The 27,805-nt window shown below is 49.9% G+C and overlaps 1 protein-coding gene across 1 annotated transcript; it reads right to left on the bottom strand.

Moving 5' to 3' along the window:
• Positions 1–27,098, bottom strand: LOC311510616 (carboxypeptidase A1-like; the record flags this gene model as incomplete). Its single annotated transcript, XM_084610427.1, has 11 exons — positions 1–384; positions 1,898–1,982; positions 3,159–3,358; positions 6,230–6,320; positions 7,256–7,366; positions 7,793–7,894; positions 9,188–9,289; positions 11,226–11,324; positions 11,970–12,104; positions 15,181–15,262; positions 27,034–27,098. The coding sequence occupies 11 exons, from the start codon at positions 27,096–27,098 to the stop codon at positions 197–199; spliced, it is 1,260 nt and encodes a 419-aa protein (XP_084466553.1). The 3' UTR covers positions 1–196.
• Positions 27,099–27,805: the final 707 nt, after the last annotated feature.

Here is a 27,805-nt window from a genome sequence, read left to right on the forward strand (position 1 = left end):
AGAAGGTGTTTGCTTTGCTTTGGAGAGATTTTGGGATGGACTTGAAGTGAATCCGTTAAAGTTATCTAAACCAGGATGCAAAAATAACATACTCTTCGTTCATTCAATTTTTTTATTTAGTTGTTTGGTTTTGGCTAGTTGAATCACTCACTGGATTCCTCCAGAGAAGTAAACTGAGCTCACAGTCTGTCCTGTTTTAATAGGGATGGTCACGTGTGTACTCCATGATGGTCATCAGTGCCAGCCATGTCTCCTCGGCAGTAGGGATGATCTGGCTGGCAGGCAGTAAGAACCCATAGCGCCCTCTGTCCCGCAGTTCAAAAGTGAAGGAGTATTTAATGCCCTGGTTATAAGTCCAGTCAATGGTTCCACCGCTAGCTTGATCTAGATTCAGGAAACCCATCCAAAAGGGAAAAATGATGGCGAGCATTAGTAATGGGTGCAGAGAGAAGGGGCCAGTTATAAGGTCATTTAAATGTCACTGCCGAAAAATACAACCAGCAAATTGTTGCATAGGTCCTTGCAACAAAGGGCGAGTGTTTGGCCCTCAGTTACTTACACCAAATGAATAAAACAAGAGCTAGGGGCCTACATCACCCTCTGGCTACCAAATTTTGGGGAAGGGGGTTTAAACTTTGCTGCTGGTCCTTAGATAATGAGCTGATCTAAAAACCCAATGCAAGTTTTGTGAACAGCAGGATGTTTTCGATCTGAGCCTTGTGGCACAGGCACATCGCTCAAAGAATAAATTACAGAGGCTACAAAGAGTGGGGAAAGCCCAAGTTCCACTCTCCTCACTGATGAAGCATGTGGGTTTCTCCAGCCCACATCCCTGGCTAGAACGTGACATTTAAAGTGGAGAAATCAGACTTCAAACTTACCTAGGGATGTGGTGGATTTGATTTAGCGATGGAAATAATGGAGAGATTGGATGTGTCCTTTTTTTTTTTTTTTTTTTCAAAGATGTGTTCTAGCTCAACCGAAAGATATAGGCTGGATGCAGAAGTCACTCAGGGCTTAGCTACACTACTGCTTACCCCCCTGAGCAACACAAGTTACATCGACTTAAAGTGGTGTCTGCACTGCACAATGTTGTTGGGAGAACATCTCCTGCCGAAAAGCTTCCGCCTTTCGTTGAGGTGGAGTAATTACGTTAACAGGAGAGCGCTCTCCCATCAACATGGTGTGTCTTCACCATGTAGCTGCACCGATGTAGCTTGGTAGTAAAGACAGGTCCTAAGTGAAATTCTAGCAGCGATCTGTTGATGCAGAGGTCAGACTAGATGACTACAATGGATGGTCCCTTTTGGCCTTCATCTATGAATCCTTCAAGGCTTTTTAAATCTCTTACTGCAGTGGTCAAACAGGGGCGCTCTCACACACACTGCACCATTGGCCAGACGCCTTATGAAGATCAGGTTGCCCTACTTTGAAGTACCACTTATTGCCCTCTGTTGAAGGCAAGATGCCGCCTCTGTGGGGTGGCTGTACCAAAGTACAAACACTGCCTGAGTGGTGACACCCATCATACTGCCAGTACATTACCATGTTCACACAGCATTGATTGAGCCCGCAAAATCCTAACCCAGCATGCACTGGGCTTAGTATGAAAACTAGGATGGATTCACTAGGGCAGCATTTTTTAAAGTTGTTCTGAGGTCCTGGTCAGGTATTTGATGGGGATGTCCTTGGACTTTACAGGGGCTTGAGAGACCAATGGTCTGATATGTGAGTGGCAATGTTCCTAGCAGCTGGACAGTGGGGACTGGCTTCCTGGCATGTCTGGCCTAGGAAAAGGTTCTCACGGTGGTTGTACTTTCCAGTAGAGTGACTAAGCTGTCTGGTTCCTCCCGCACCCACCATGGCTAAAGGGACCAGGTCATCCCCAGTAACTTACAGATGGTTGTGATGATGCTGCCGTATCTGTATTGAGTGTCATAGAGGGAAGACAGGGCAGCGACTGCAGCTTTCGCAATATTATCCTGGAGAAAAATGCAAAGGGGAGAAAAATGAGTTAGATGATGGATGTGAGCGGTGTCTGTGCTCAGAGGCAGCTGGGGTAAGATGCCAGACTGGAGCGGGGTGGGGGGGAAGTTGGGAGCTTGTTGCATCTTTCCAGGGGGAAGAGATGCAAAGGCTGGAAAAATAAAGCAGAGCATTGTTGGGAATATACAACTGACTGGGGCTGAGTGGATCTGCCCTGCAGAACTTGCTCCTGCTTGCCCATCACCCCAGTATTATGGCATTGCAGGAGCTCCCTTTCTTTCCTCTCCCTATGTTTCCCTCCCTCCTTGGGATACTGGGCACTCTTCCTTCTGCCCAATAGAGACGGCAGATTATGACGCTGTTTGAACACTGAGTTCCGGTTTGGCTGACGTTTCAGTGCTTGTATCAGGCAGACAATGTCACCTAGTGCCCCACCTGAGAGAGAAGGTCAACTAAATCATACGTGTGCCACTTCAGTGGGGCCTACAACCTTTGGCTCCAAAGCAGAACAGAGGCACCTGCTACTTGAGCTAAAGGAGGATCTTGGTTTGCTTGCAACAGTAGCCAGGCTCTTACCCTCCCTGGGCTTCAGCCACTAGAGGGCGCTATTGATGGCACATGCTGAGCCAGTGCATTACAGGTGTCTTCTGCCTTATGGGAAAATGGGATTTGTTGCCTGTCCTCCATCGTTCCCTAGGCTCTTCCTTCAACTCACCCCTTTGGATGCCCCCCTCTCACCAGCCTAGCTGGGTCGTTGCAGGCACCAGCCAGGTGCCCTAAATTCTGCTGAGTCAGCCATGTGATTTAGTTGGGGATTGGTCCTGCTTTGAGCAGGGGGTTGGACGAGATGACCTCCTGAGGTCCCTTCCAACCCTGATATTCTATGATTTGCAACTGGCTCCTCTGAGCCCCAAAACCCATTTATGCTGGTTGCAACGCAGCCACGGAGGGAGAGCAAAGAGGCCTTTGGACCAAAAATGTGCGAGAGCAGAAAAGGGGATGTGGTTGCAGAGGAGAAACCCATGCGGGGAGAAAATCCGCAGCTGGGTTGCAGGGGTTCAGGCCGGCCCTGCGGCTGAGTGACCACACAGTCTTCATATCGTTCTGGCCCCACTTTGAAAGATGATACCCCCGGCAGCCACCTCACCCTGAGGGTGTGAGGAAGACCCTACCAGTTCCTGGTAATCAGGGGCCCGGGTTTTGGTGTAGCCATAGGGATACAAGAGGAGCTGGCTGTAGCTATGGATAGAGATGAAGGTTTTGATGTTCCCATGGCTCTTCACAAAGTCCACGATGGCTTTCACCTCACGCTCCGAGTTGGCATAAGGGCCACGGTAAGTCTCAGAACAGGGGTTGCTGCTAGCCCCGGACCCTGCAGAGGGAGGAGTGTAGGCATATTCTTAATATTTGTGATTCTGTTTATAATAATTGTAAATCTGCAGTATTGATTTATAATATTTGTAAATCTGCAATATTGATTTGCAACTCCAGTTTATAACATTTGTAATTCTCCTATTTGACATAATTGTAAATCTGCGATATTGATTTACAATTCCCCATAACTGCTGCCGGTGTCTGGATTAAAGCTTGCAAACCGTCAGTTAACTCTAAGAACCTTGCAAGCCGTTAATTGACTCTACTTTCTCTGAATTGATACTTTTTCTCACTTGTTATTGAGATTGACGCTTATAAACGTAAACCACTCAATTAACGTTACTTTCTCAAATGGTTATGCGCAATTGACTCTCTATTCTGTAAACTGATACGTTGTAATGGAGATTGACATGCTTTTTAACTAACTTTACTTTCTCCAATGGTTATGTTCAATTGGCTCTACTTTGCAAACGGATATTTGTGATGGAGATTGACAAGTTTTTTTTTGTAACACCCATGAAGAGCCGCTAATTGGAGCGGCGCTCATAGAAATGTCACATAGAGACTCCCACCCTCTATAGTTTGTATCAGGAATGTTAAAAAACGGGGAGTCTCAAATAAATAACACCTTTGTATGTTAAAAGAAAGTTAATACCGAAGGAATGTTAAGAGACAGGGAGTCTCAAATAAATAACAATACTCGGTGAAATAAGAAATGTGTTCTTATTAAAGTAAAGAATGTATGTGAATGAATGGTGGGTTTTGAATAATCGGTGGCAGCCTAGGAATTTGATATCAATTGACCGAAGAAGACGCCAGGTAGAAACAACCAGAGAACTCCCCGGAGGGCAAACTGGGATCCACCCGACCAATTCAAAGGATGAAGAAAGCTGATGAGCACCTGACAGCCGTCCTGGAGCCGTCATGACTAACAATATGACAAAGCAAATACCATGGACTGGCATAGGAAGAAATTCCCATGAAAAATAGACACTAAGGACTGAGAACTTTGAGTCTCCAGTTCTTCCACTACCCTTCAGGAGCATCGGATGCGCATCTGACACGGACTCAGCTCCACTCTCGTGTACAGGATACCTGGCCAGTATTCTGTCACGAGCAACTTCTAGGCTGGTAACTATAACCCCTATGCAGAACTGGTATGAATGAATTAATATATATATATATATATATATAAATAAAATAGCTAAGTAAGGAATAAGTAACAATACAACAGTGTGAGTTTTATATATATTTCTTCTTTTTATTATTATATTTACAATAAATGTGGCATTTTGCCTTGTCCCTTTAATAAGATCCTGATAGTTTTTATTTTATTGGCATAACAGGAGGGTATCTTTGCTTCAGAAACATGGTGGCTCAGAGGGTCAGTAATGGGGGGTAGGGAGTTTTCCAGCTCTAGCTAGCACAAATTAAAGCTCTTTGCAGCTACTGGCTGTTTGGTAGCCTAGGTGGAATGAAGTTGGGGGTCTCCTCCCAGTCTCTAGCAGCCAGGTTTTCACATCACTATTGTCACTAGTTCCTCTCCATCCCCATTGGCAAACCAGAGGCCAAGGACTGAATGGGCCATGCAGTCTGAACTAGGGTTGCCAGGTGTCCAGTTTTTGACCAGAATGCCTGGTCGAAAAGGGACCCTGGCAGCTCCCGTCGACACCGCTATCCAGGCTGCTAAAAGTCTGGTTGGTGGCACAGCAGGGCTAAGGCAGGCTCCCTGCCTGCCCTGGCTCTGCACGGCTCCCGGAAGCATCCGGTGCGTCTGGCTCCTAGGCACAGAGGTGGCCACAGGGGCGCTGCGTGCTGCCCCCACCCTGAGCGCTGGCTCCACAGCTCCCATTGTCTGGGAACTACGGCCAACGGGAGCTGTGGGGGCTGTGCCTGTGGGCGTGGGCAGCATGCAGAGCCCCCAGGTCCCTCCGCCTCAGAGCTGGACATGCCGGCCGCTTCTGGGAGCTGCCTGAATTAAGTGCCACCCAGAGTCCGCAACCCTTCCTGCACCCCAACCCCGTGCCCCAGCCCTGAGCCCCCTCCTGCACCCCAAACTCTCTCCTGGAGTCCTTACCCTGCACCTCCTCCCACACCCCAACTCCCTGTCCCAGCCCTGAGCTCCCTCCAGCCCTCCAAACCCTTCATCCCCAGCCCCACCCCATAGCCCCTACTCCCAGCCAGAGCCCCCAGCCCCTCCTACACCCCAAACCCCTGCCCCATCCCTGAGCCCCCTCCTGCACCCCAAACCCCTCATATCCTGCCCCATTCCTTCCTGCATCCCAGCCCCCTGCCCCAGCCCAGTGAAAGTGTGTGAGGGTGGGGGAGAGTGAGTGATGGGGGCTGGATGGAGTGAGTAGGGGTGGGACCTTGGAGAAGGGGCGGAGAAAGACTGTTCAGTTTTGTGCGATTAGTTGGCAACCCTAGTCTGAACTCCCCTTTCCCACTTCGAGGTGGGCTAAAGCACGCCAGGTGAGATTGACAGAGGGAGACATGGATTAGGCCACATGCTCAGTTCCCTTCAGGTTCTTCCTGGCTCTCCCCTGGGAACAAGATTCTGTGGCAATGCCCCCAACGACCCCCACTTTTCTGTTGATCACCCTCCCCCTGTGCTTGCCCCTTAAGGCCCAGGCTCCCCCTGCCTCTCCTTGCCGTGGAGGAGAGTGGATACACACGGGTGGGCTGGTGCTGGAGTCACTCCAAAGCAATAGAAGATGCTGCTTTGCTGTAGGGGGCAGCACAGGATAAAACCCAGCTCTTCCCATTAACCGGCTGTGAATAGCACTGCCAGGCCCTTCGCTCGCTCCCTCTCTGGGCCCAGGGGAGTCCACGTAAATTCCCCCAAGGAGAGGTTAAAGGAAAACCGTACCTCCAAAACCCGCATCCCAGTTCCTGTTGGGATCCACGCCGATGCAGGCCGACCCAGAGTTGATGGACCGGGTCTTACGCCACATGCGGTTCTGGGACAGAGGGGAGAATCATTTATCAGGGTGCCAGCCAGGGCCGCATCACTAACAGCCTGGTGTGTGGCCTTTCCACAGGGCGGAGTGAGACTAGCGTCTCCTAGGGCTGATGGGTCATGCGGTGCTGGTGGGGAGAAAGTCTGTTCTCTAGGGGCCCGAGTCTCCTCTTGCGTACACTGGAGTGAATCCACTGAAGTCAATGCAGTTACACCAATATAAAGGTGTGAGGAGAGCAGTGAGGCCTAGGAGATAGGGTGTTAGACAGGGACTCAGGAATCTTGGATTCTATTCTAGATTCTGCTATTGATTTGCTGGTTCACCTTGGGCAAATAATTCTCCCTCTCTCTCCACTCCCACCCTTTGCCTGTCTTGGCCAACTCTTTGGTGCAGGCTCCATCTCTCACTATGTGGATGTACAGCACCTACCACGTTGGTATCCTGATCTTGGTTGGTATCTCTGCTGTAATACAGATATCAAACAGTAATGCTATGGAGACTCAGGTGCCTACAATCTGGATAGATCAGGCCTCCCTTAACTTCTCTTGGGTGTACTTGCCTTCTTATAGCTCAGGGCAAATATAGGTCAATTTCCTGACCCAGCAAGGTCTGATGGAGCCTCTAACCCACATAGCAAGTTCTTCCCTGTTAAGACTGAAGCAAGTGCTAAGGCCTCCAGTGATTCTCCGTGGCCTTTCACCGTTGTGTGGGCATTGCCCAATGTGCCGGGTGGGTAGAAATGGCTCCCATTACATAGCACTGAAGCCGTAGAGTATCAGGACCCAATACACAGCTCACCAAGCTGCAGAGACACCTCCTTCCACTCCCCATCCAGCCCCCCCATCCCCCCGCTCAAGAGTTTGTTGCCTGGAAGTCCTGAGCCAGAGATCTGATCGCTGTCATAAAGGCTGGCTAAGGAGGCCAAGGAGAAATACCTTGGTGTGGGTGAAAGCAAAGCCATCGGGGTTGGTAACGATTTCCAGGAAGATGTCCAGGTTGTCCAGGATGGAGGTGAGAGAAGGGTCTTTGCCGTAACTATCAACAATCTGAACAGGGAGGCACAAGTGAGGAAAAGCCGCCCTGAGACCCAGACACATTAGTCATTCTGCTTCGTTATGCGCATAGGGCCAGAGCCACAGCCTGTGTCAATTAGCTGTCACTTTACACCAGCTGAGAACGTGGCCCATTATCCCTCGCCAGCGGCAAGGCTTGAAACCCGCAATTTTGGGGGCCTGTTTCAAGGAAGCAGGGAGCTTATTTCTGGCCTCTGTGCACAATTCCTGCCTTCATCAGGGCCCAACCCACTCACAGAAGTAGCGCCACCGACTTCACCAGCTCCTAGCTGTCGTGACTATGTCAGGTGAGCTTGGTGCTGCTTCTAGGTCAAGCACATCCCAGCTAGTGGGGTCCCGGGTCTCTCTTCACCCCTCATCCTGGAATGCGCCATTCTCTGCTGAGACTGCAGGCACTACCTTCTTCGCAAACCAGACTCCGCTGGCCTGAGTGACCCACTCCCGAGAGTGGATGCCGGTGTCGATCCAAATAGCTGGGCGCTTGGTTCCTCCAGTGCTGAACTGCATGGAAAAGCAGAGATGCAGGGGGGGTTGATTTTCTGCAGTGCAGCTCATCCATCCTTTAGTACCACGGATCGGAATGCTGCTCAGGTGACCCCTCAGGGAGTCAGTGCCATGCCAGATGTCTCTGAGCTTCAGAGATCTCCCTCCCCCTTTTTAAATGACATCATGCTTAGGAACAGGGAGCTCATATAGTCCCAGAGGAGCCATCATCCACAATGACCAGACCTTATGGCACTTGATAGATACATTGTATTGTATATTTCTTCACTCATCCCTGAAATGCAGCTACCTCTGGGGTGGAACATGGCTAAAGCACTAGACTGTGGTTTATGAAAGGAAGCAAACAATTTTGGGGGAATTTAAGTCAGCAGAATGTACTAATTACCCAGGTTGGAATTTAGCCACAGCACTAGGGTTACTAACTGTACCGCTGCAAAACGCGTTGCGGGAATCTTTAATGACCATAGGGGGTCAGGACCACAGCTTTACATCTCATCCAAAAGATGGCATCTCCAGCAGCACAGCGCACTCTATGTCATGCCAGGACATTGGCTTAACACTGTTTCAGGCGGAAGAACTGAGTCACACACCTGGCAGAAAAATTTCTATCAAAATTTTTCAACAGAAAATGGGTTTTCTGACAAAAAGGAAATTTTAACAAAAAGCATCCAGTTTTGGCCTAAATTTTTAGGTTTTTTTGACCAAAACTCAAATATTTCCAAAGTAATATGTCTAAATTTTTTGCAGGAAAAATCTCATATCTAGGGAATCACCTATACCATTCCCTGAGTTCTCCTGGAAGGCCACTAGCCAAAGCTTGACTTGGCCCCACGGAAGATAATAGAAGAGTCCATCATGGGGCGAACTCTGTCTACCGGAACTCAGATAGGGTGTTGAAAGCAATTAAAATATTCCCCAGGAAAGACTAGCTGGCAAGGGACCGAGCAAGAGAGGGGTAAATATGCTCTGCTGAATCTCTGTGGTGGTATTTAGGAAGTAAATGCCTCTTTGCTAACTAGCAATGGCAGAGGTTTATTAAGAGGAAGCTTGATTATCCTAGAGCTTGCACCAGGTTTTCACCAGGGTAACTCCACTGACATTACTGCCGATTTATACTAGTGCAACAGAAAGTAGGGTTTGCACTTGTGCATTTACACAGAGTATGTGGGCTGATTCTTTTCTTCCCTGATATAAATCAGGAGTTACTCCACTGAGAGTAATGGAGGTACATCAACGAGAAGTCGGTGTGAGAGCCGAATCAGGCCCCGTGGCCATCCCCTGTGACTTTACCTTCAGGACGTAGAGAGGGCGGCCCTCGTAACTGTTCCCGATCTGAATTTTGCTGACCAGGTTTGGATTTGCAGCGACCAATAAGTCCATGAAGTTGTAGATCTGGCGTATAAAGAGGATGCTGGAATTAGGTCTAAACAGCAGATTGGCATACACCTGTGTGGTCCCCACACTCCCTTTGCTTCAGATAACTCCTGGGACTATTTTCTAGTTTGGCGCGAGTGCTTTCTGATCCATGACATGGTGGAGGGCTTGGGGAGGGGATAACCAATCCTTATCTTCCCTTTACCAAACTTTAAACACAAACATTTGCTATTTGTATACAGCGGCCTAGGAGAAGACCTTTCTAACTAAACTGCTTGCTGAAATCTTTGAATGGGGACTTTCATTTGCTCCTCCTTGTGTTGTCCACTGCTGTTGTGTATCCGACTGCCTTACTCGCTTGAAAGTCTCAGATGATATGGGCCAGAGCATAGCTTTTCTTTTTGTTTTTGCATAGAAAATGCAATGAAGTGTGGGTGAAAAATTAGAGGTCGGTGTGACACTGCACCCTGTATTCTTCAAAGTGATATTATTATGATATGATTATGGCATAATTATGATGCATTTTATGCAAGATGGGTCATGTGATATGTCATTGAAAAAGATATAATTTGCTGATTATGATTATCCTATTTGTATGCATGTATCATTTTTGTATCTGAAGTTATGAATATTGACTATGTTTCTGTATTTCAGATATAGTTACACCTGGGTAATGCTCACTAGATAAGATGCTTTCAGTCTAGATAGCTGGTTGGGAAGGGCCTATTCAGGGCAATGAACTATTCGGGAAAACAGTAAGCCTCAGGAAAAGCTTATCCCATCTGGTGAGCCTTCCTGAGAAAGCTACAGACAGCCTGTAAGTAATGGCTACTATGACTCTACAGGGACATGTAACCAGGCCACATGATGCTGGACTCCATCTTGGGATGTCAGTAGTTTTCCACAGACTGGTCTGGGAACCAGCTTTGAAACAAAGGGTTCCCGCAATATGCAAAAGCTATATAAGGCAGGGAGTGACATCATCTGTTGTTCTTCATTCCCCACCCAAGAAGACTCATGGAAACACCTGAGGAACAAAGGCTGAACTGGGGGAAGTGCTGGACCCAGGCTAAAAGGATTTCTAGCCTATGCATGAAAGACCTGGGAATTCCAAGCTGTAAAGCAAGTGCAGCTTGCCCCTTAAGGGTCTGCAGCCTGCTTGTATCATCTCTTAGGGTGAGAATCTGCTAATTCATATCCAGTCTATCTAGTCTATTAAGCGTAGTTTGCTTTTTTGTTTATTTGCTAGGTAATCTGCTGTTTGCTACCCCTTATAATCACTTTAAACCTATCTTTTGTAGTTAATAAACTTGTTTTTGTTTTAATCTAAATCAGTGAGCTTTGACTGGAGTGCTTGGGGAAAATCTCTGCTTGGTTACCACAAGTGTGCATTGTCCTCTTCACATTGAGGGGGAGGCGGACTGGGTATTAAACCCATATACTGGCCAAATTTGACCAGGGCAGGACAGTACTGCTCTGGGGTCCCAGGCTGAGAAGCTGGTGATTAGAGAGCCTGCGTGTAACTCCAGCTGGCCGTGTTCCTACCTGTGTGAATGCTGATGAAAGTGCAAGTTTGGACGGCTTTGCAGCTTGTCACAGCAGTACAGTGTGAGAGGGAGCCCAGGCTGGTGGGTCGGGGCTCAGTGGTACCCCAGTTCCAGGTGGCACCCTGGGGGAACCCATCACAGCCAGTTTGGAGCCTTTAAAATCAGCCTCCAAAGTGTCCCAGCACCACAACACAGCAGAGAGAGCAATTCCAAAATGCCTCTTTGCCACAATGCAAATTGTGTGCCCACCCATGGTCTTTGCTTTGTGTGGAGCCCTAAGTGGAGAGAGTGCATGTGGTCTATTCAATGGTGAAAGCCTGTCTCATATTCTCCTAACTTGGCCTTCCACAAACGCTCCTCTCAGACCCTGGTGGGTCACACGTCAATGGGTGAGCACCGGCTGTTACCTCATCCAGAGTGTGGTAAGAGGCATAGTTAAAAGTCTCCACAGATTGGGGCATGAAATGCTGACGGATCATCTGAGTCTGTTCCTCATCCACCAGCGTCTGGAAGAGGCAGGGAGAAGCATCTGTTAGGAAAGACTAGACATGCGAAGGCATCACCAAGAGCAGAAGAAGACAGAGCACTGATTATACCGAGGAGAATGTGCCTTTCATTTCCTTGCACCTGCTTCCCCCTGTAAATGGCTGAGCTTTGACTATGAGATACAACTATTGGGCCAAACCCTTTCTCAGTTTCTATTCAGTCCAATTCTTTGCTCTCAGGATCAGATCATCCAATGAGGGTTTATCCTGCGAGCAGAGTTTCAACGGAATGAGCTCTCCAGTTTGCCTGGAAAATTTCAATTAGGCTCCGCTGAATTTAGCTCTTGATCAAATTCACTTGTTATTTTCCTGATTCACCACCAGGCCCTTAAAAACGATGGGCCAAAACCTTCTCTCACTTACATGCCCATGCAACGCTATTGCCTTCTGTGGAATTGAAAGTATGGATCCAACAGAGGGCAGAACTTGGCTTTGCATTCTCAAACACAAAGGAGCCGAGCTGGTGTAACTTAGGAGGAGACTTTGGCCCGTCAGTTATCCAGATAGATAACTCATAGAGTCACAGTGAGTTTCATGCAATATCTCTGGTTTCCTGATCCAGCCCCCTCTGCAGAGCATCTAGTCCTCTGCACATCCAGCACTCACCTGTAGATCATCTATCAGGATGGAATAGCGAATTCCACTGGACTCTAGGAAGATTTTGACGGCTTGAAGGCTGGCAAAGGGAACTCGTACATCTGTAGGAACGTCTTGGCCTCCAGGTCCCCGCCAGAAATCCAGCTGTCAAAGAACATAAGAATGGCCATACTGGGTCAGACCAAAGGTCCATCAAGCCCAGTATCCTGTCTTCCGACAATAGCCAATGCCAGGTGCAGAACAGGGAATCATCAAGTGATCCATTCCCTGTCGCCCATTCCCAGCTTCTGGCAAACAGAGGCTAGGGACACCCTCCCTGCCCATCCTGACTAATAGCCATTGCGGGACCTGTCCTCCATGAACTTATCGAGTTCTTTTTTGAACAAAGACAAAACAAATAACCCTCAACAGTGTTAGAAATATTTGGACCCATCAGCCAGCCAGGGGCTTCAGGAATTGCCCCTTGTTGAATTACACTGGGGAAACTTCTCCGGATTCCATGCAGCCAAATACCCCTGCAGTGCACTGAAAGCACCCCTGGCTGGCTGACGGGTCCAAATATTTCTAATAGTTGTGTAAGGGTTTTAGCTCTGGAAAGGTAGGGGAAGGAATTGGTTCACTCTTGAGGTGAGATGGAGTTATCATAAGGGCTGAGCAAGCTTAATAGGTGCCTCCAGAGATGAAGAGAGGTATTAAGAGGTGAATGGCAAATATTATCCCTAAGTGAGAGACATTTTAGTTGCAAACTTTTGTCTCAGTTTTGATTAGGATTGGGATCTTGTGGCACTCTGTACCTCAAAGCAGCACCCTGGAACCCCCATCTCCACCCCAGCCATATCACTGTGACATATTTTATTCGAAGCACATCATGGAAGATATCGTATGAAGTCATGATCTGCTGAAACCCACCGTTCTGCATATGTCTAGCGGTTAGTGTGTATCCGGGTATGAGATTTTGCTGTATGGTTGCTACTGAAATATGTTGTCAGTTGGCTAGTGACATACAAGGGAGGCAAATCCCTTCCCGGAGCGTACTCAGGCACCAGTAGTCAGCAGGGGAGTTGTAATCAAGGGATTTACAATGCAATGACTGTTGTACAATGGGGACTGCTCAACTCTCTTACTCAGTTGCACAAGACCACACCAGGGAGATTGCTGTGACTCAGGGAAGTTTCCTGAGTGGCTCTGGGAGCATTCCCACAATCTCCAGGAGCTGGGTGTGAGGCTCCATATGCTGGTGTGCAGAGTGATAACAGCACCTGGAGGGGTTTGCTGCTTGGCACTAGCAAAGCATCCTGAGAGGCAGCCCAGGCTGGAGAGTTAAGGGGGCAGAGCAGTACCCCAGTTTCAAGTTGTACACCGGGGGTCCCGTCACAGATCTCAAACCTTTTTGGGGGGGCGTGTTTGAAATCTGAACCTAGTGATGGATTCCAATTTCTAACATGCCCCTCCCTTTATAATGGGCCACACCGGAGCCCCAGCTCCAAAAACCTCCACTCTATGGTTGCACGTGAGACATTTTTCTGGCTCTGATCCCATCTCTAGATTAAATCCATGTGGGGGTTGCACACCCTGAGGTTCACCCAGAAATTCAAAGCAGAGCTCAGCTGGAATGGACTAGTTTCCCTTTGCTTTGCACTGAAACCATCAACTGCCTCCAAGTTCACTCAAAGGCTTTTAAGTCTCAGCAACCCTTCCTATGAACCCAAGGGTCTGACGCTCCTCTCCCACCATGCAAACCACTGCAGTTAATGGACTTACATTGGTCTAAGTGAGCGCTGACTCAGGCCTGGGGCATTCTAGGCTAGCTAGTCATTAAGAGTTACTTGTATTGTGTCTTTAAGACCTAGGGCCCAGCTTGCCATGAGACCAGGTTTGGGTTTCTTAGCAAATGTGTGGCACAGATTTTATGTGCTGATTGGCCCGGCACCCCCACTCACCCCTCTGCCCACCCCCGATCTGTTTTCTTCTTCATCTCACCTCCCCTGAGAGTCATCCGCTGGCCCCGAATGCATCATGGTGGGATGTCAAATCTAGCATTAAGAGCCATGCTGGACCCTGAAGCGAGCTGAAGGGAGCTTGGCCCCACTGACAGTCCCTTCCTAACGGTTTAGCTTAGGCCAAGCCTCAAGGAGACCCTGTGTGGTGGCACGAGGCAGTGCGGGCTGGGTGAGTCAGGCTTGGGGCTAGAGACAGCCATCACGTCCAGCAGCATCAGGAAAGCATCCCCTTACTACTGGTGGTAACAGACTCCTGCTGCCTCTTGACCGTGAGGGACAGGGGGCAGAGGATGTTTTCCTACCTAGCACAGGCTCATGGAGTGTTTTTTAACTTTATCCTCTCTGCTCCGGCCTGGGAATCCTGGGGTTTCCCTCACCGCTGCAGCCCCCTCATAATGGAGAGGTGGAAGGGAGTGTGGGGAGGCAAAGGAGGAGCTGGGGGAATATGGGATCAGCCCCCAGTGGTGCATGAAAAGCAAACTAAACTCCTCTCTCTGCTTGGCACACAGCACAGGAGAGCCGGAGAGGCATAGCAGCATCTGTTGGGTTATGCCTGATACAGAGATCTCTCCAGGGCTGAACTGTAATGTTCCAAACTCTGGGCAGCTCCCAAGCAGGGGAAGCTGCTGAGGGCCATGGGGAGGCAGCTTTTAAGCCTTTTGGGAGGCAATTGTTCCATTTGGAAGTTAAAGGAACAAATAGTGATGGTCAGAGAGAGAAATACAGACACCTAAAGCACCCGAGTGCCTAAGCACCCAGTGAGCAGAACGGACCTACCATCTCATGGGCTTGCTGTTCACAGACAGATGGGGAGACAGGACAGGAGAGACAAGTGGAAGGAAAGAAACCTGACACCCATACAGGGTAAATCCCTACAAAGAGATGGAGGAGGTCTGTTCCCATGGTACAATTAACATCTTCAGTGTTGTTGGTGCACCCGTTGAAGAGTTAATGAAGCCGTATGGTACCAAAGCACCATCGCACGAGGCACAAATTGTTCCCCTTTCTTGGCAGTCTCAGCAGAGGTCAAGAGCTGGATGGCCCTGGAGATTGAAATCCTCTAGAGATGGTCCCACCTGGCCAGGGTTGAGCCATATTACTATGGGCCCATGTGGGACCAGTTCCAGGGATCATTAGCACCCTCCTGGCCTCAGGGCTGTTAATCTGGTGCCCTTATCAACAGAGGTCTTAGACACGGCTGATCTGTGCCTTCCCGTTACCTGCAGCTCCTGCAGCTCCTCCAGCTCCTTCACCTTCTCCACATCTGCTTCATTGGCAACGAAGATACGGAGCACCTGGTTCCTGGGCAGAAGGAGAGAAGTTACTGGGGATCGTGGAGGAGAGTCTGAAGGAAGTGAGGCTGGACAAAGCGATTGAACGCCGAGGGATTCACACACCCACTCGGTTGGGATGTTAGAATACGGTCAATGCAACGGACATCATTAGGTATCGTACTATTCGGCTCTCATGTGTGACTTCCCATCCTCAGATCACAAAGCACTTTACAAAGACAGGTAAGTGCCATGACTCCCATTTTACAGATGGGGACGCTGGACAGGAGAGGACTTGCCCAGGGTCAGAAAGGAATTCAGTGGCCAAGCCAGGACTAGCACCCAGGTATCTTGAATCTCAGCCCTATGCCTTATCATATGGACCATGCAGTAGCATTAGTCATTCATTGAGTGCCATGGGTGTGCTTGGTATTGGCCAAGCTATAGAAGGAAATAGAGTCATGCCCAAGCAGGAACAAGCTTTAGCAGTAAGACCCTACTGCCGGTAACTCCAGAGACAATAGAGTCATAGAGTTAAAGGCGAGGCGGGACCAGATCCTCTAGTTTGGGCTCTTAATACACCACCAGCAGCAAACTAAACGACACTGGGACGTTACACGGGAGTAGTCTCACAGGTAACCCATTGATGTCTGGTTGGCTACAAAGGGAGAGGCTCCCCTTGACTGCACCAGCAAGAGTTACACCCTCGCATAACAAACCCACATTCCTACGGATACCAAGAACACCCAGAGTTATAATTAATGACAACACAAGCTATTTAAGCATAAGCTTTCGTGAGCTACAGCTCACTTCACTGGATGCATTTATGCATCCGATGAAGTGAGCTGTAGCTCACGAAAGCTTATGCTCAAATAAGAAAAGTCCTCCTTTTCTTTTTGCGAATACAGACTAACACAGCTGCTACTCTGAAACACAAGCTATGAATGGTTGGGACACCTCAAGCTTCATGGCTTAAGCCAACCCTTAATTATTAAGGTATGTCTACACAGCCCACAGCAGCAAGCTTCCTGGCCTGGGTCACCAGACTAGGGCTCGCATGATCACTCTAAAAACACAGCTGCTGTGCAAACAATGCTTTTTAGTTGTGACTCTGGTCGGAGCTCGGGCTCAAAAGCCCTCCCCCTTTCTAGGCATCAGAGCCCAGGCTCCAGCCCAAGCTGCAACATCTCCACAGCTGTTTGTAGAGCAGACATGCGAGCCCCACAAGTCTGTCTCCTCAGCTGCCACGGGCTGTGTAGACACAGCTTTAGAGACCAGGATGAAACCTGGGGTGCAAGGGGCAGATTATCCCACGTCTGCAATTGTGGGGGTGCCTACACCTTCCTCTGAAGCATCTGCCACTGCCAGGGATGGGATTCTGGATTGGATGGACCTTGGGTCAGATCCGGACTGGTCCGTCCTCTGGTCCTGTAGCTATTGCTCACATCCCGGGATTAAAACGCACACCTGACAACAGGACATTCAGCCAGCCATGTGAAACCCAGTGAATGGGGACCGCGTCCCAGTGGGGAGTCCAGAGACCCCTTCTGAACGATATAGGGGCCTGACGCAGCAGCAGTGTGCCTTCTAATTTTCCCCCACACGTGTGCAGAATGTAACTCAGATCCCATCGCATCTAACATCCCATCACAGGCCACTGGGCATATTTACTGCTAATAGTAAAAGTTCAATTCATTGCCAAAATTAGGCTATCCCATCATACCATCCCCTCCATAAACTTATCAAGCTTAGTCTTGAAGCCAGATATGTCTTTTGCCCCTACTGCTTCCCTTAGAAGGCTGTTCCCGAACTTCACTCCTCTGTTGGTTAGAAACCTTCGTCTAATTTCAAGTCTAAACTTCCTGATGGCCAGTTTATATCCATTTGTTCTTGTGTCCACATTGGTACTGAGCTTAAATAATTCCTCTCCCTCCCTGATATTTATCCCTCTGATATATTTATAGAAGAGCAATCCTATCACCCCTCAGCCTTCTCTTGGTTAGGCTAAACAAGCCAAGCTCCTTGAGTTTCCTTTCATAAGACAGGTTTTCCATTTCTCGGATCATCCTAGCAGCCCTTCTCTGCACCTGTTCCAGTTTGAATTCATCCTTCTTAAACATGGGAGACCAGAACTGCGCACAGTATTCCAGGTGAGGTCTAATCACTGTCTTGTATAACGGTACTAACACCTCTTTATCCCTACTGGAAATACCTCTCCTGATGCATCCCAAGACCGCATTGGCTTTTTTCACGGCCATATCACATTGACGGCTCATAGTCATCCTGTCATCAACCAATGCTCCAGGGTCCTTCTCCTCCTCTGTTATTCCAACTGATGAGTCCCCAGCTTTTAACAAAAATTCTTGTTACTAATTCCTAAATGCATGACCTTGCATTTGTCACTATTAAATTTTATCCTATTACTAGTACTCCAGTTTACAAGGTCAACCAGATCTTCCTGTATGATAGCCCGGTCCTTCTCTGTTCTTGCAATACCTCCCAGCTTTGCGTCATCCGCAGACTTTATTAGCACACTCCTGCTTTTTGTGCCAAGGTCAGTAATAAGCCAAGTTTACATTCAGAAAAGAGGGAGCCCAAACCCAGGAAAGGGCTAGCAGCGGTGTAGAGACGTTCCCACTCTACCTGTGGTACGGATGTGGCCCCATCACCATAGTTTTCAGAGTAACAGCCGTGTTAGTCTGTATTCGCAAAAAGAAAAGGAGTACTTGTGGCACCTTAGAGACTAACCAATTTATTTGAGCATAAGCTTTCGTGTTTGAGCTGCCTCACAATGTCTAATCTGTTTCTCCTCCCAGCCCCTCTGAGGTAGAGCAGGGCTGTTATCCCCATTGTAAAGATGGGGCACTGAGGCACAGAGAGACTAACAGCCAGATTTTCAAAGGTATTTAGACACCTAGTGGGATTTTCAAAAGCGCCTAGAGGTTAGGTGCTTTGTAAACCCCACTAGATGCCTAGCTGCCCCTTTGGGTGCCTACAAATCTTTGAAACTCTGTCCCTAAGGCACTGGACCAGGGCCAGCCTTAGGGAAACTGGCACCCTGGGCAAACTTGTATTTGTAACCTGGCCCCCCTGGACTCCCCACCCTCCATCACCTCTGGGCCCTGCTGCCTCCCTCCAGTGCTTAATTTATATTGAAAGAGGTGCCAGAGCTCAGTCCCGCACAAATGAAGCCCTGGCAGGGTGCTCTTATGGTGGGGGGCTGTTGGCCGGGCGCCCAGCTCTGAAGGACTTGCCACCGCCAGCAGCAGTGTGGGTGGCCTGGAACATGGTGTATTGGCACCCTTCGTTCTGCGCTGCTGCTGTGGCTCATGGGGCTGGGTGCTCGGCACGTGGCTCAAGGAGGGCTTTGCGCTGTCACACGGGGGCTGCAGCTTGCCAGAGCCCACGGCCCTCTGGCCGCTGCCGGCTCATCAGGGGCGCCACTTCAGATTTGGACGGGGGGCAACTTCAACCGTGATTCCAGGGGCTACTGAGGCACCTGAAAACTCTAGGTTTGGGGTGGGGAATTGTTTGGTTTTTTGCAGATAATTAAGGATTTAGCTGACATGAGCACTCTATCTAATTCCCATGTAAAGAAAGAAATTATATATACAAACACCAATTAAAGCCATATTTTAAGTTTATATGTAAATTTAGAAGAATCAGGAGATAATACAGCCAGATATTCCCAATCCCAAACCTTGAGGCATCCGTTCTGGAGCTTTAGCACAGATCTCAGAAACACACGTTTGATACTTTGTACACTCTCTTTAGGAGAGAGAAATAAAAATAAATGAAATCTGCTTAAAATCTGCTTACTTTCTCTACCAGACACACTCTGTGTTACTGCCATTGTCTACAATACTTTAGTCTGTTGTTTTCCACTCCACCAGAAATGTATTGACTTAATTTTAATATACATGATTAAGGGTTTTTTCTCTTTTATAAGAATGGGAATTTCATTTTCTAATTATTTTGGCATTTATGTTTACCGATCATAGTCATGTACGTCAGCAGACAGGGCTCCTGGGAGCAGCTTGGCCAGGAGCAGCTCCAAGGTGGGGGACCAGCGCAGCGGTGGCTGCAAAGAAAAGCAGTGAGGGGAGGAGGTGCACCCCCTTAGAACAGTGCCCTGGGTAGTCACCCAGCCTGCTCACCGCTAAGGCTGGGCCTGCACTGGCCTGAGGTCATACAGGAAGTCCATGGCAGGAGTAGAACCCAGGTCTTGAAGGACTAGCTCCCTATCCACTGGATCAGCCTCTCTCTCTGCTACATGCTGCAAACAAAGAGGACTCTGACAGATGGGAGCAACACTAAGGAGGGCAGTTCTCTGAGACTCCAGCAATCAGTCCTAGGTGACTGGGAAGGATGTCAGGAAGGATGAAGAAAGAAAGAGAATGAGAGTCAGCTGAAAGGAGATCACTTAGCCCCCAAGGAGGCCAGGTTTTGCCCCAGACTGGGTTGTAGAGCAATATACCTGCTGTGCAATTTTAACTGAAAACCATTTTGTTTTGTCATTTTTTGTTCTGAGTCCAAGAAAAGGAAGGAATGAGGAAGTCTCACATGAGTCTCAGATGTGTCTATGTCTCAAACTCTTAGGGTTTCAGCTGTATCCAGGCCAGTTCCAGAACAAAGAACAGAAATTGCATCCACAGAGTCCATAAAGTCGACAATTATTGTCATTATTTGTATTATTCACCAACTGTTCAGAATACACCCTAAAACGTAGTCCCTGAGCCAACGCATCTAAGATGTGTAGTTCTGGGTAAGATGGCTCAGATATCTAAATTTGAAGTGTATAGTTCTTGAGAACATGTTAATATCTATGGGTGGAGGTGCTGATGGCAATTTGCTTAATTAACGACTAGAAGATTTGACCCTCCAGCTTTTCTTCACGAGGAAGAGCTGCCCAGAGCTCCTGTGCCTGTTTATTTTCCTTTCTGCCTGCAGTGGGCCTGATATACCTCAGAAGTCTCCACTTTTTTTTCTCCACTTGGAAATGTGGAACTTTCTTGGTGTTTTGGTCTCTTGTGAGAACTGCAACCCAATCACTGCAGTGTTGCGTTTAAGACGGTTCAGGGGAGTAATTAGCCTTTGCACAGAAGTGAAAGCAGTGCTGCCAATTCTCATGATTTTGTCATGGGGCTCATGATAATTATTGTTTTCCTTAAAGCTCCAGCTCCTGGAGTCACGTGAATATGTGGTGATTTCAGCCTTCAGTCTTAAAAAGAATTAAGTTTCTACCCCTCCTGGCTGTGGAGAAAGAGCTCCCAAATATGACCCCAGTGCCCCTACAGGCTCAAAGAGCAGAAGTCAAATAAAAATCTATTATTTTTACATAATGTCATGATTTTTAAAGCCAATCTAATGAATTTTGGTGAGCCTGATTCATGATTTTTGAATATTTGGGGTTGGCAATCTTGTGAAAGTGACCTGAAAATGTCAGTTTCACTCCTGTTTAAGATCAGTTTCTGGTCTATTATTTGTAGTGAGGTACCACCCCCTAGCGCCCCAGGCAGCTGCAGTATAAACTCCCGGGGCCTTGCCCTAGCACGATGTTTCCAGCAGTTAAATGATCTGTTCCAAGCTTGGTGAACTGCGAAAAGGTGATAGAAAGTCATCTAGAATTTTCTACAGTTGTTTCAATGGTTGTATTCAAGGGTTAGTAGCAAAGTAAGAATATACAGTAACATTTTAAACCTAACCAGTGTCTCTTAAGTCAGTAGTTTTCAAACTTTTTTTCCTGGGGACCCAGTTGAAGGAAATTATTGATGCCCGTGACACAACGGAGCTGGGGATGAGGGGTTTGGAGTGTGGGAGGGGCTCATGGATGGGGCCGAGGGTTGGGGTGCAGGGGTGAGGGCTGTGGGGTGGGGTTGGGAATGAGGGTTCAGGGTGTGGGAGGGGGTTCTGGGCTGGGGAGGGTTGGAGTGTGGGAGGGGGTCAGGGATCTGGGCTGGGGGTGCAGGCTCTGGGGTGGGGCCAGGGATGAAGGGCTAGGGGTGCCGGGGGGGCTCCAGGTTGGGGGGAGCTCGGGGCAGGGGTTTGGGGTGCAGGAGGGGGTCAGGGCTCTTGGCTGGGGCTGGGAATGAGGGGGTTGGGGTGCAGGAGGGGCTCTGGGTTGGGGAGGCTCAGGGCTGGGGCAAGGGGTTGGGGTGAGGAAGAGGGTCAGGGCTCTGGGCTGGGGGTGCAGGCTCTGGGGTGGGGCCGGGGATGAGGGGTCTGGGGTGCAGGAAGGGGCTCTGGGTTTGGTGGGGCTCAGGGCTGGGGCAGGGGGTTGGGGTGCGGGAGGAGGTCAGGGCTCTGTGCTGGGGCTGGGGATGAGGGGTCTGGGGTGCAGGAAGGGGCTCTGGGTTTGGTGGGGTTCAGGGCTGGGGCAGTGGGTTGGGGTGTGGGAGGAGGTCAGGGCTCTGTGCTGGGGCTTGGGATGAGGGGTTTGGGGTACAGGAAGGGGTTCCAGGTTTGGGGGGGCTCAGGGCTGGGGCAGGGTTTGGGGTGAAGGAGGGGGTCAGGGGCTCTGGGGTGGGGCTGGGGATGAGGGGTTTGGGATGCAGGAGGGGCTCTGGCTTGGAGGGGACTCAGGGCTCTTGGCTGGGGGCTGGGAATGAGGGAGTTGGGGTGCAGGAAGGGGCTCTGGGTTTGGTGGGGCTCAGGGCTGGAGCATGGGGTTGGGGTGCGGGAGGGGGTCAGGGCTCTGGGCTGGGGGGTGCAGGCTCTGGGGTGGGGCTGGGGATGAGGGGTTGGGGTGCAGGAAGGGGTTCCACGTTTGGGGGGGGCTCAGGGCTGGGGCAGGGGATTGGGGCACGGACACGGATTTACCACCGGTGGCTCCCGGTCAGCAGCGCAGCCGGGGTGCACCACAGATCGTGCTGCGCCCCGGAAGCAGCCAGCAGCAGGTCTGGCTCCTAGGCAGACACCGCTCCCCTCCATCCCCCCCAGTTCCCATTGTCTGGGAGTTCAGAGCCGGTGCTTGGGGCAAGGGCAGCGCCCGGAGCCCCATGGCCCCCTGCCTAGAAGCTGGGCCGGCGGCTGGCCGCTTCCAGGGCACAGCGCGGTGTCGGAACAGGTAGACACTAGCCTGCATTAGCCGGGCAGCACCGCCGACGGGACGATTAACGTTCCAGTCAACGGGGCTGACCAGAGCAAGGCGACCCAGCGCCTTACGTGCCACGACCCAGTAGTGGGTCGCGCCCCACGGATTGAAAAGCACCGCCTTAAGTGACTTGACACAAGCTGTCAGAACATTTTAGTAATAGAGCTGAGTGGGTCTAATATTTATTTAATTTTCTTTCTTTATATAGGAATTAGATACAGTGTTCCAGTCAGCTAATTTCTAGCTGCAAAAAAACTAGAGTTTTCAGATGCCCATAGCCTCTGGAATCATGGTTGAAGTTGCCCCTCTCCACCAAAATCTGAAATGGTGCCTCTGCCCTTCAGACAAGCTCCCTCTCTCCTGCGCTCTGGGCTACATGGCATCATCAGGCCTGCCCTTGGAGGAGCTGAGCGTCCACAGCTCCTATTCCCTTCAGACCCCCCGCCTGCCTGGGATGCAGGGGTGGAGACTTTGACCCTGCGGCACCAACCCCAGCTCCCTCATCCCTGTTGGCCTCCCTCCTCTGGGGCTCCATGTGGAGGGGGTTTCCATCAGGGGTTGAGGGAAGGGCACCATGCTCTACGGCACCAGGCCCTCCTTAGCCAGCAGGAGTTAGTGCTGCTTGAAAGAGAGTTAGCCCCAGCACCAGAAGGGTAACTTTTCTCTGCAGGGAAGCAAAGAAATCTGCAGGGAACATGGATTCTGTGCGTGCACAGTGGCACAGAATTCCCCCAGGAGTAGGCCCAGTCAATGCCAGCCTGGTTCTCACTGCATTCCCGTTGCCAGGGAGGAGGAAGATTAGGGTTGGAAGAGACCTCAGGAGGTCATCTAGTCCACCCCCCTGCTCAAAGCAGGATCAACCCAACTAAATCATCCCAGCCAGGGCTTTGTCAAGCCGGGACTTAAAAATCTCTAAGGATGGAAATTCCACCACCTCCCTAGGGAAACCATTCCAGTGCTTCACCACCCTCCTAGTCATAGAATCATAGAATCATAGAATATCAGGGTTGGAAGGGACCTCAGGAGGTCATCTAGTCCAACCCCCTGCTCAAAGCAGGACCAAGCCCCAACTAAATCATCCCAGCCAGGGCTTTGTCAAGCCTGACCTTAAAAACTTCTAAGGAAGGAGATTCCACCACCTCCCTAGGTAACGCATTCCAGTGTTTCACCAGCCTCCTAGTGAAAAAGTTTTTCCTAATATCCAACCTAAACCTCCCCCACTGCAACTTGAGACCATTACTCCTTGTTCTGTCATCTGCTACCACTGAGAACAGTCTAGAGCCATCCTCTTTGGAACCCCCTTTCAGGTAGTTGAAAGCAGCTATCAAATCCCCCCTCATTCTTCTCTTCTGCAGGCTAAACAATCCCAGTTCCCTCAGCCTCTCCTCATAAGTCATGTGTTCCAGTCCCCTAATCATTTTTGTTGCCCTCTGCTGGACTCTCTCCAATTTTCCTACATCCTTCTTGTAGTGGGGGGCCCAAAACTGGACACAGTACTCCAGATGAGGCCTCACCAATGTCGAATAGAGGGGAACGATCACGTCCCTCGATCTGCTGGCAATGCCCCTACTTATACACCCCAAAATGCCATTGGCCTTCTTGGCAACAACGGCACACTGCTGACTCATATCCAACTTCTCGTCCACTGTAACCCCTAGGTCCTTTTCTGCAGAACGGCTGCTGAGCCATTCGGTCCCTAGTCTGTCGCGGTGCATGGGATTCTTCCGTCCTAAGTGCAGGACCCTGCACTTGTCCTTGTTGAACCTCATCAGATTTCTTTTTGCCCAATCCTCCAATTTGTCTAGGGTCCTCTGTATCCTATCCCTACCCTCCAGCATATCTACCTCTCCTCCCAGTTTAGTGTCATCTGCAAACTTGCTGAGGGTGCAATCCACACCATCCTCCAGATCATTTATGAAGATATTGAACAAAACCGGCCCCAGGACCGACCCTTGGGGCACTCCACTTGATACCGGCTGCCAACTAGACATGGAGCCATTGATCACTACCCGTTGAGCCCGAGAATCTAGCCAGCTTTCTATCTACCTTATAGTCCATTCATCCAGCCCATACTTCTTTAACTTGCTGGCAAGAATACTGTGGGAGACCATGTCAAAAGCTTTGCTAAATTCAAGGAACAACCTGTCCACTGCTTTACCCTCATCCACAGAGCCAGTGAAATAGTGTTTCCTAATATCCAACCTAGACCTCCCCGACTGCAACTTGAGACCATTGCTCCTTGTTCTGTCATCTGCCACCACTCCATCCTCCATCCTGGAGGAGCTGAGCTCCATCCTCTTTGGAACCCCCCTTCAGGTAGCTGAAGGCTGCTATCAAATCCCCCCTCACTCTTCTCAGACTAAACAAGCCCATGCACACTAAACAAGCCCATGTCTATGTCTATAGACACCAAGTCGGTGTCTATGGTGTAAGCAGAGTCAGGATGCGCTCCACCCTGACATCTGGTGGTGAGGTGTGGCAAGTTGTGGAAAAGAACTTCAGGGGCTGATCTCATTTGCATAGGCACACCCACCCCGCCTAGAATGAGGCCATAGCTGCCCAAATGCTCACTTTGGCTGCTGTGGGATCCCCAGTGTCTCTGTTATTGGGGCAGGAAGAATAAATTGTTATTACCCTGATTATGGGAATCAAGGACAGTGGAACTGCACTTGGCCTTTTGTTATGATGGAGGGACTCGCCATCAACTAAGTAGCACTCGCTAGGCAAGGGACATGGGTTCCAAAACTCTGTGAATGGAGAGAGGCTGGGGACAAGTTTTAATACTTGGTGGCACGGGCCCCCTGGTGAGGGCCTTACCTGCTAATTGCACGTCCGCCTCTCTCCACTGTGGAATATCAGAGCTAATTTTGATTCCATTAGGAGTCTAGTTACAAGGCTGCTGAGCGGAATTCACTTTGGGCTAATGGTGCCCCAGCACTGAGGCTCCCCTACTACAAGCCGAAATCACAAAAGAGCTGAACTGACTAAGAGCTGAAATCACTGAGCGTTGTGTTAAGTGGTGGGGGAGCCTGAAGATCTATGGTGGAGCAGTTTGCGGGACGGCGAGCGGAGTGGCCGGTGGAGCAGAGCAGTTTGCGGGACGGCGAGCAGAACAGAGCGGCTGGTGGAGCAGAGTAATTTGTTGGAGGCCTAGAGCAGCCCATGGGGCAGCTGGCGGAGCGGAGACCCATGGAGAGGTGGGGCCATCAGCTTTGGACCACGTAAGGTGCCCCTTAAAGCCCCCGCCCCAATCTCCACCCAGGTTGGGAGGTAAAACTCTGCAGATAAACTTTCGAACTCTGGAGCTGCCCTGACCAGGGACAGAGACTTTTGGGTCGTTGGACTTTTGGGACTTTGGGTGATTTTGGGTTGCTGGACTCAGGAACTAAAGGGAAAGGACATGGGTTGTGTTATGACTCCTGTCGGTGGTGTTTCCCCAACATAATGCCACATTGTTTCTCTCTGTTATTAAAAGGCTTTTTGTTACACTCTGACTATGTTGCTTGCGAGAGGGGAAGTATTGCCTCTTGGAGGCGCCCAGCGGGGGTGGTATATATTTGTCCCAGGTCACTGGGTGGGGGCTCGAGCCGGTTTTGCATTGTGTTATTGGAATGGAACCCCTAGGTACTGAACCCGGCCCTTGTTGCTGCCAACTCTGACAGGCAGAAGGGTTGCATGGGCATTTATCATAGTGGCATGTAGCCTCGTGGATAAAGTGGTGAACTGAGACTCAGGAGACTTGGTCTCTAGTCCTGGCTCTGGGCTGCTGTTTAACCTGGGGCAACTCCCTGTGCTTCACTTGCCCAATCACTAACATGGGGATAATGCTGCTGACTTCCTCTGTAGAGCCCTGTGATGATGAAAGGTGCTGCGTAAGAGCTAGGTAGGGCTGTTATTTGATGTTTCTATACTTGTAACATCTTCCATTCCAAACATTTCTTGGGACAGAATGCTCGTCTCCTTTCATTCATATGTCGCCAGCCATTCCCTGAGATGAGGATCTACTGAAAGTATCAGTTGCCCTCAGTATAATCTAGTTCATTCATTAGTATCTGTATTAAAGGGTCTGTCCCAGACATTTACAAGACACCCCTCACCCCAATATCTGGGCATACGGTGGTGCTTGGACTGAAGCTAGCAGACAATATCCCTCCACAGCACTACTCAATACAGCTGTAGTTCATAAAATTACAGCAAAGTGGGGCAGGAAGGGCGCTCATGAGGACGTCTAGTCCAGCCCCCTGAGCTGAGGCAGGACCAGATACCCCTAGACCATCCCGCAGTGGCAGGAGCACTGTGAGTTGCTTCTTCATAACAGCTACTGACGAGGTTAAACTGGATTCCCTCTTTAAGCAAAAACTTGATTTTTCTCCTCACCTACTGTCCCTTCTTCTCCAGCTGCCTCCTGCGCTCCCTCTAGGGAGCTCACATGCACATTGCAGATGCTCACCCCTACTCTCTTCCATTAGCATCTGATCCATCTTTCACTTTCCACAGCTCAGATTACAAGCAGCACAGTCTCTGCTAAAAGAAGCAAATCTCCTTCCAGCTGCAGCTCACCGAACAGGTGGGGTGGGGTTTGAAACCTCCAAGACCTGACACTACTCCTTTAACTAACTTCTCTGTCACATCAACTTGCAAGGCCGCATGTTAACTTCAAACCCATCCAAGGAGGAAGATCCCTGCAGGTTAAATGTCCATCTACCTACCCGACAAAGGTCTCCTTGCTGAAGGCAGCAGCCAGGAGAGCAGCAAACAACAACAGCCCCTTCATTTTCAGCAGAGTAGGATGCACCCTGGGAGATGGAGGCATTTTAAATACTGCTCCTGTAACCTTGTGCCGCAGCTCGGCTCTCAGGATGTGTCAACAGAGCCCTGCCTCCCCAGCTGGCCTCTTTCCCATGGCTCAGCGCCCTGCCCTGTCAGGAAAGCGCCGACACCTTCTGTTCCTGCCTAATTGATGCCTAGGGAATGTGCCACCTGGAAAAGTGGCAATATTTGTCAAAGCTGTGGTGGACCTCAGGGTGATAGGATGGAATGACAGATCCACTCCTCCCCCTCCACGCACCCCCCCTGCCCCTTGCTTTGCAACCCCAGCACTTGCTTGCAGCAGGCAGACAGGAGGAAACACGGCTGCCCCCCATTCCTGCACCATGCCGGCTCGGAGGCACAGGGTGTTCAGACAATTGGGCGGGCAGAGGGGGCCGTGTGTGGAAGGGGTTAGTCGGAGTAGCGGATGGAGGTTCCCTGTTAAACTGGAGGAGGGGAAGAACCTGTGATCTGCCCCGACCATGAAGAGGTAAAGGGGGAGTCAACACGATCCCCCTGGGGAAGAGGCGGCCTTACCATGTAATGTTCTGGCTTTGTGTATGTTGTGTTGTTTTACTCTTTACTTGAGGGCTTCACAGTGGGGCTCAGAGACTTACTACTGCTACCAGCTAAAGGAGCGCTCCATTAGTCCGAGTAGCTGACTTACTAGGG

This window comes from Lepidochelys olivacea, assembly GCF_965140295.1.
Source record: "Lepidochelys olivacea isolate rLepOli2 genome assembly, chromosome: 1".
NCBI lineage: Eukaryota > Metazoa > Chordata > Testudines > Cheloniidae > Lepidochelys > Lepidochelys olivacea.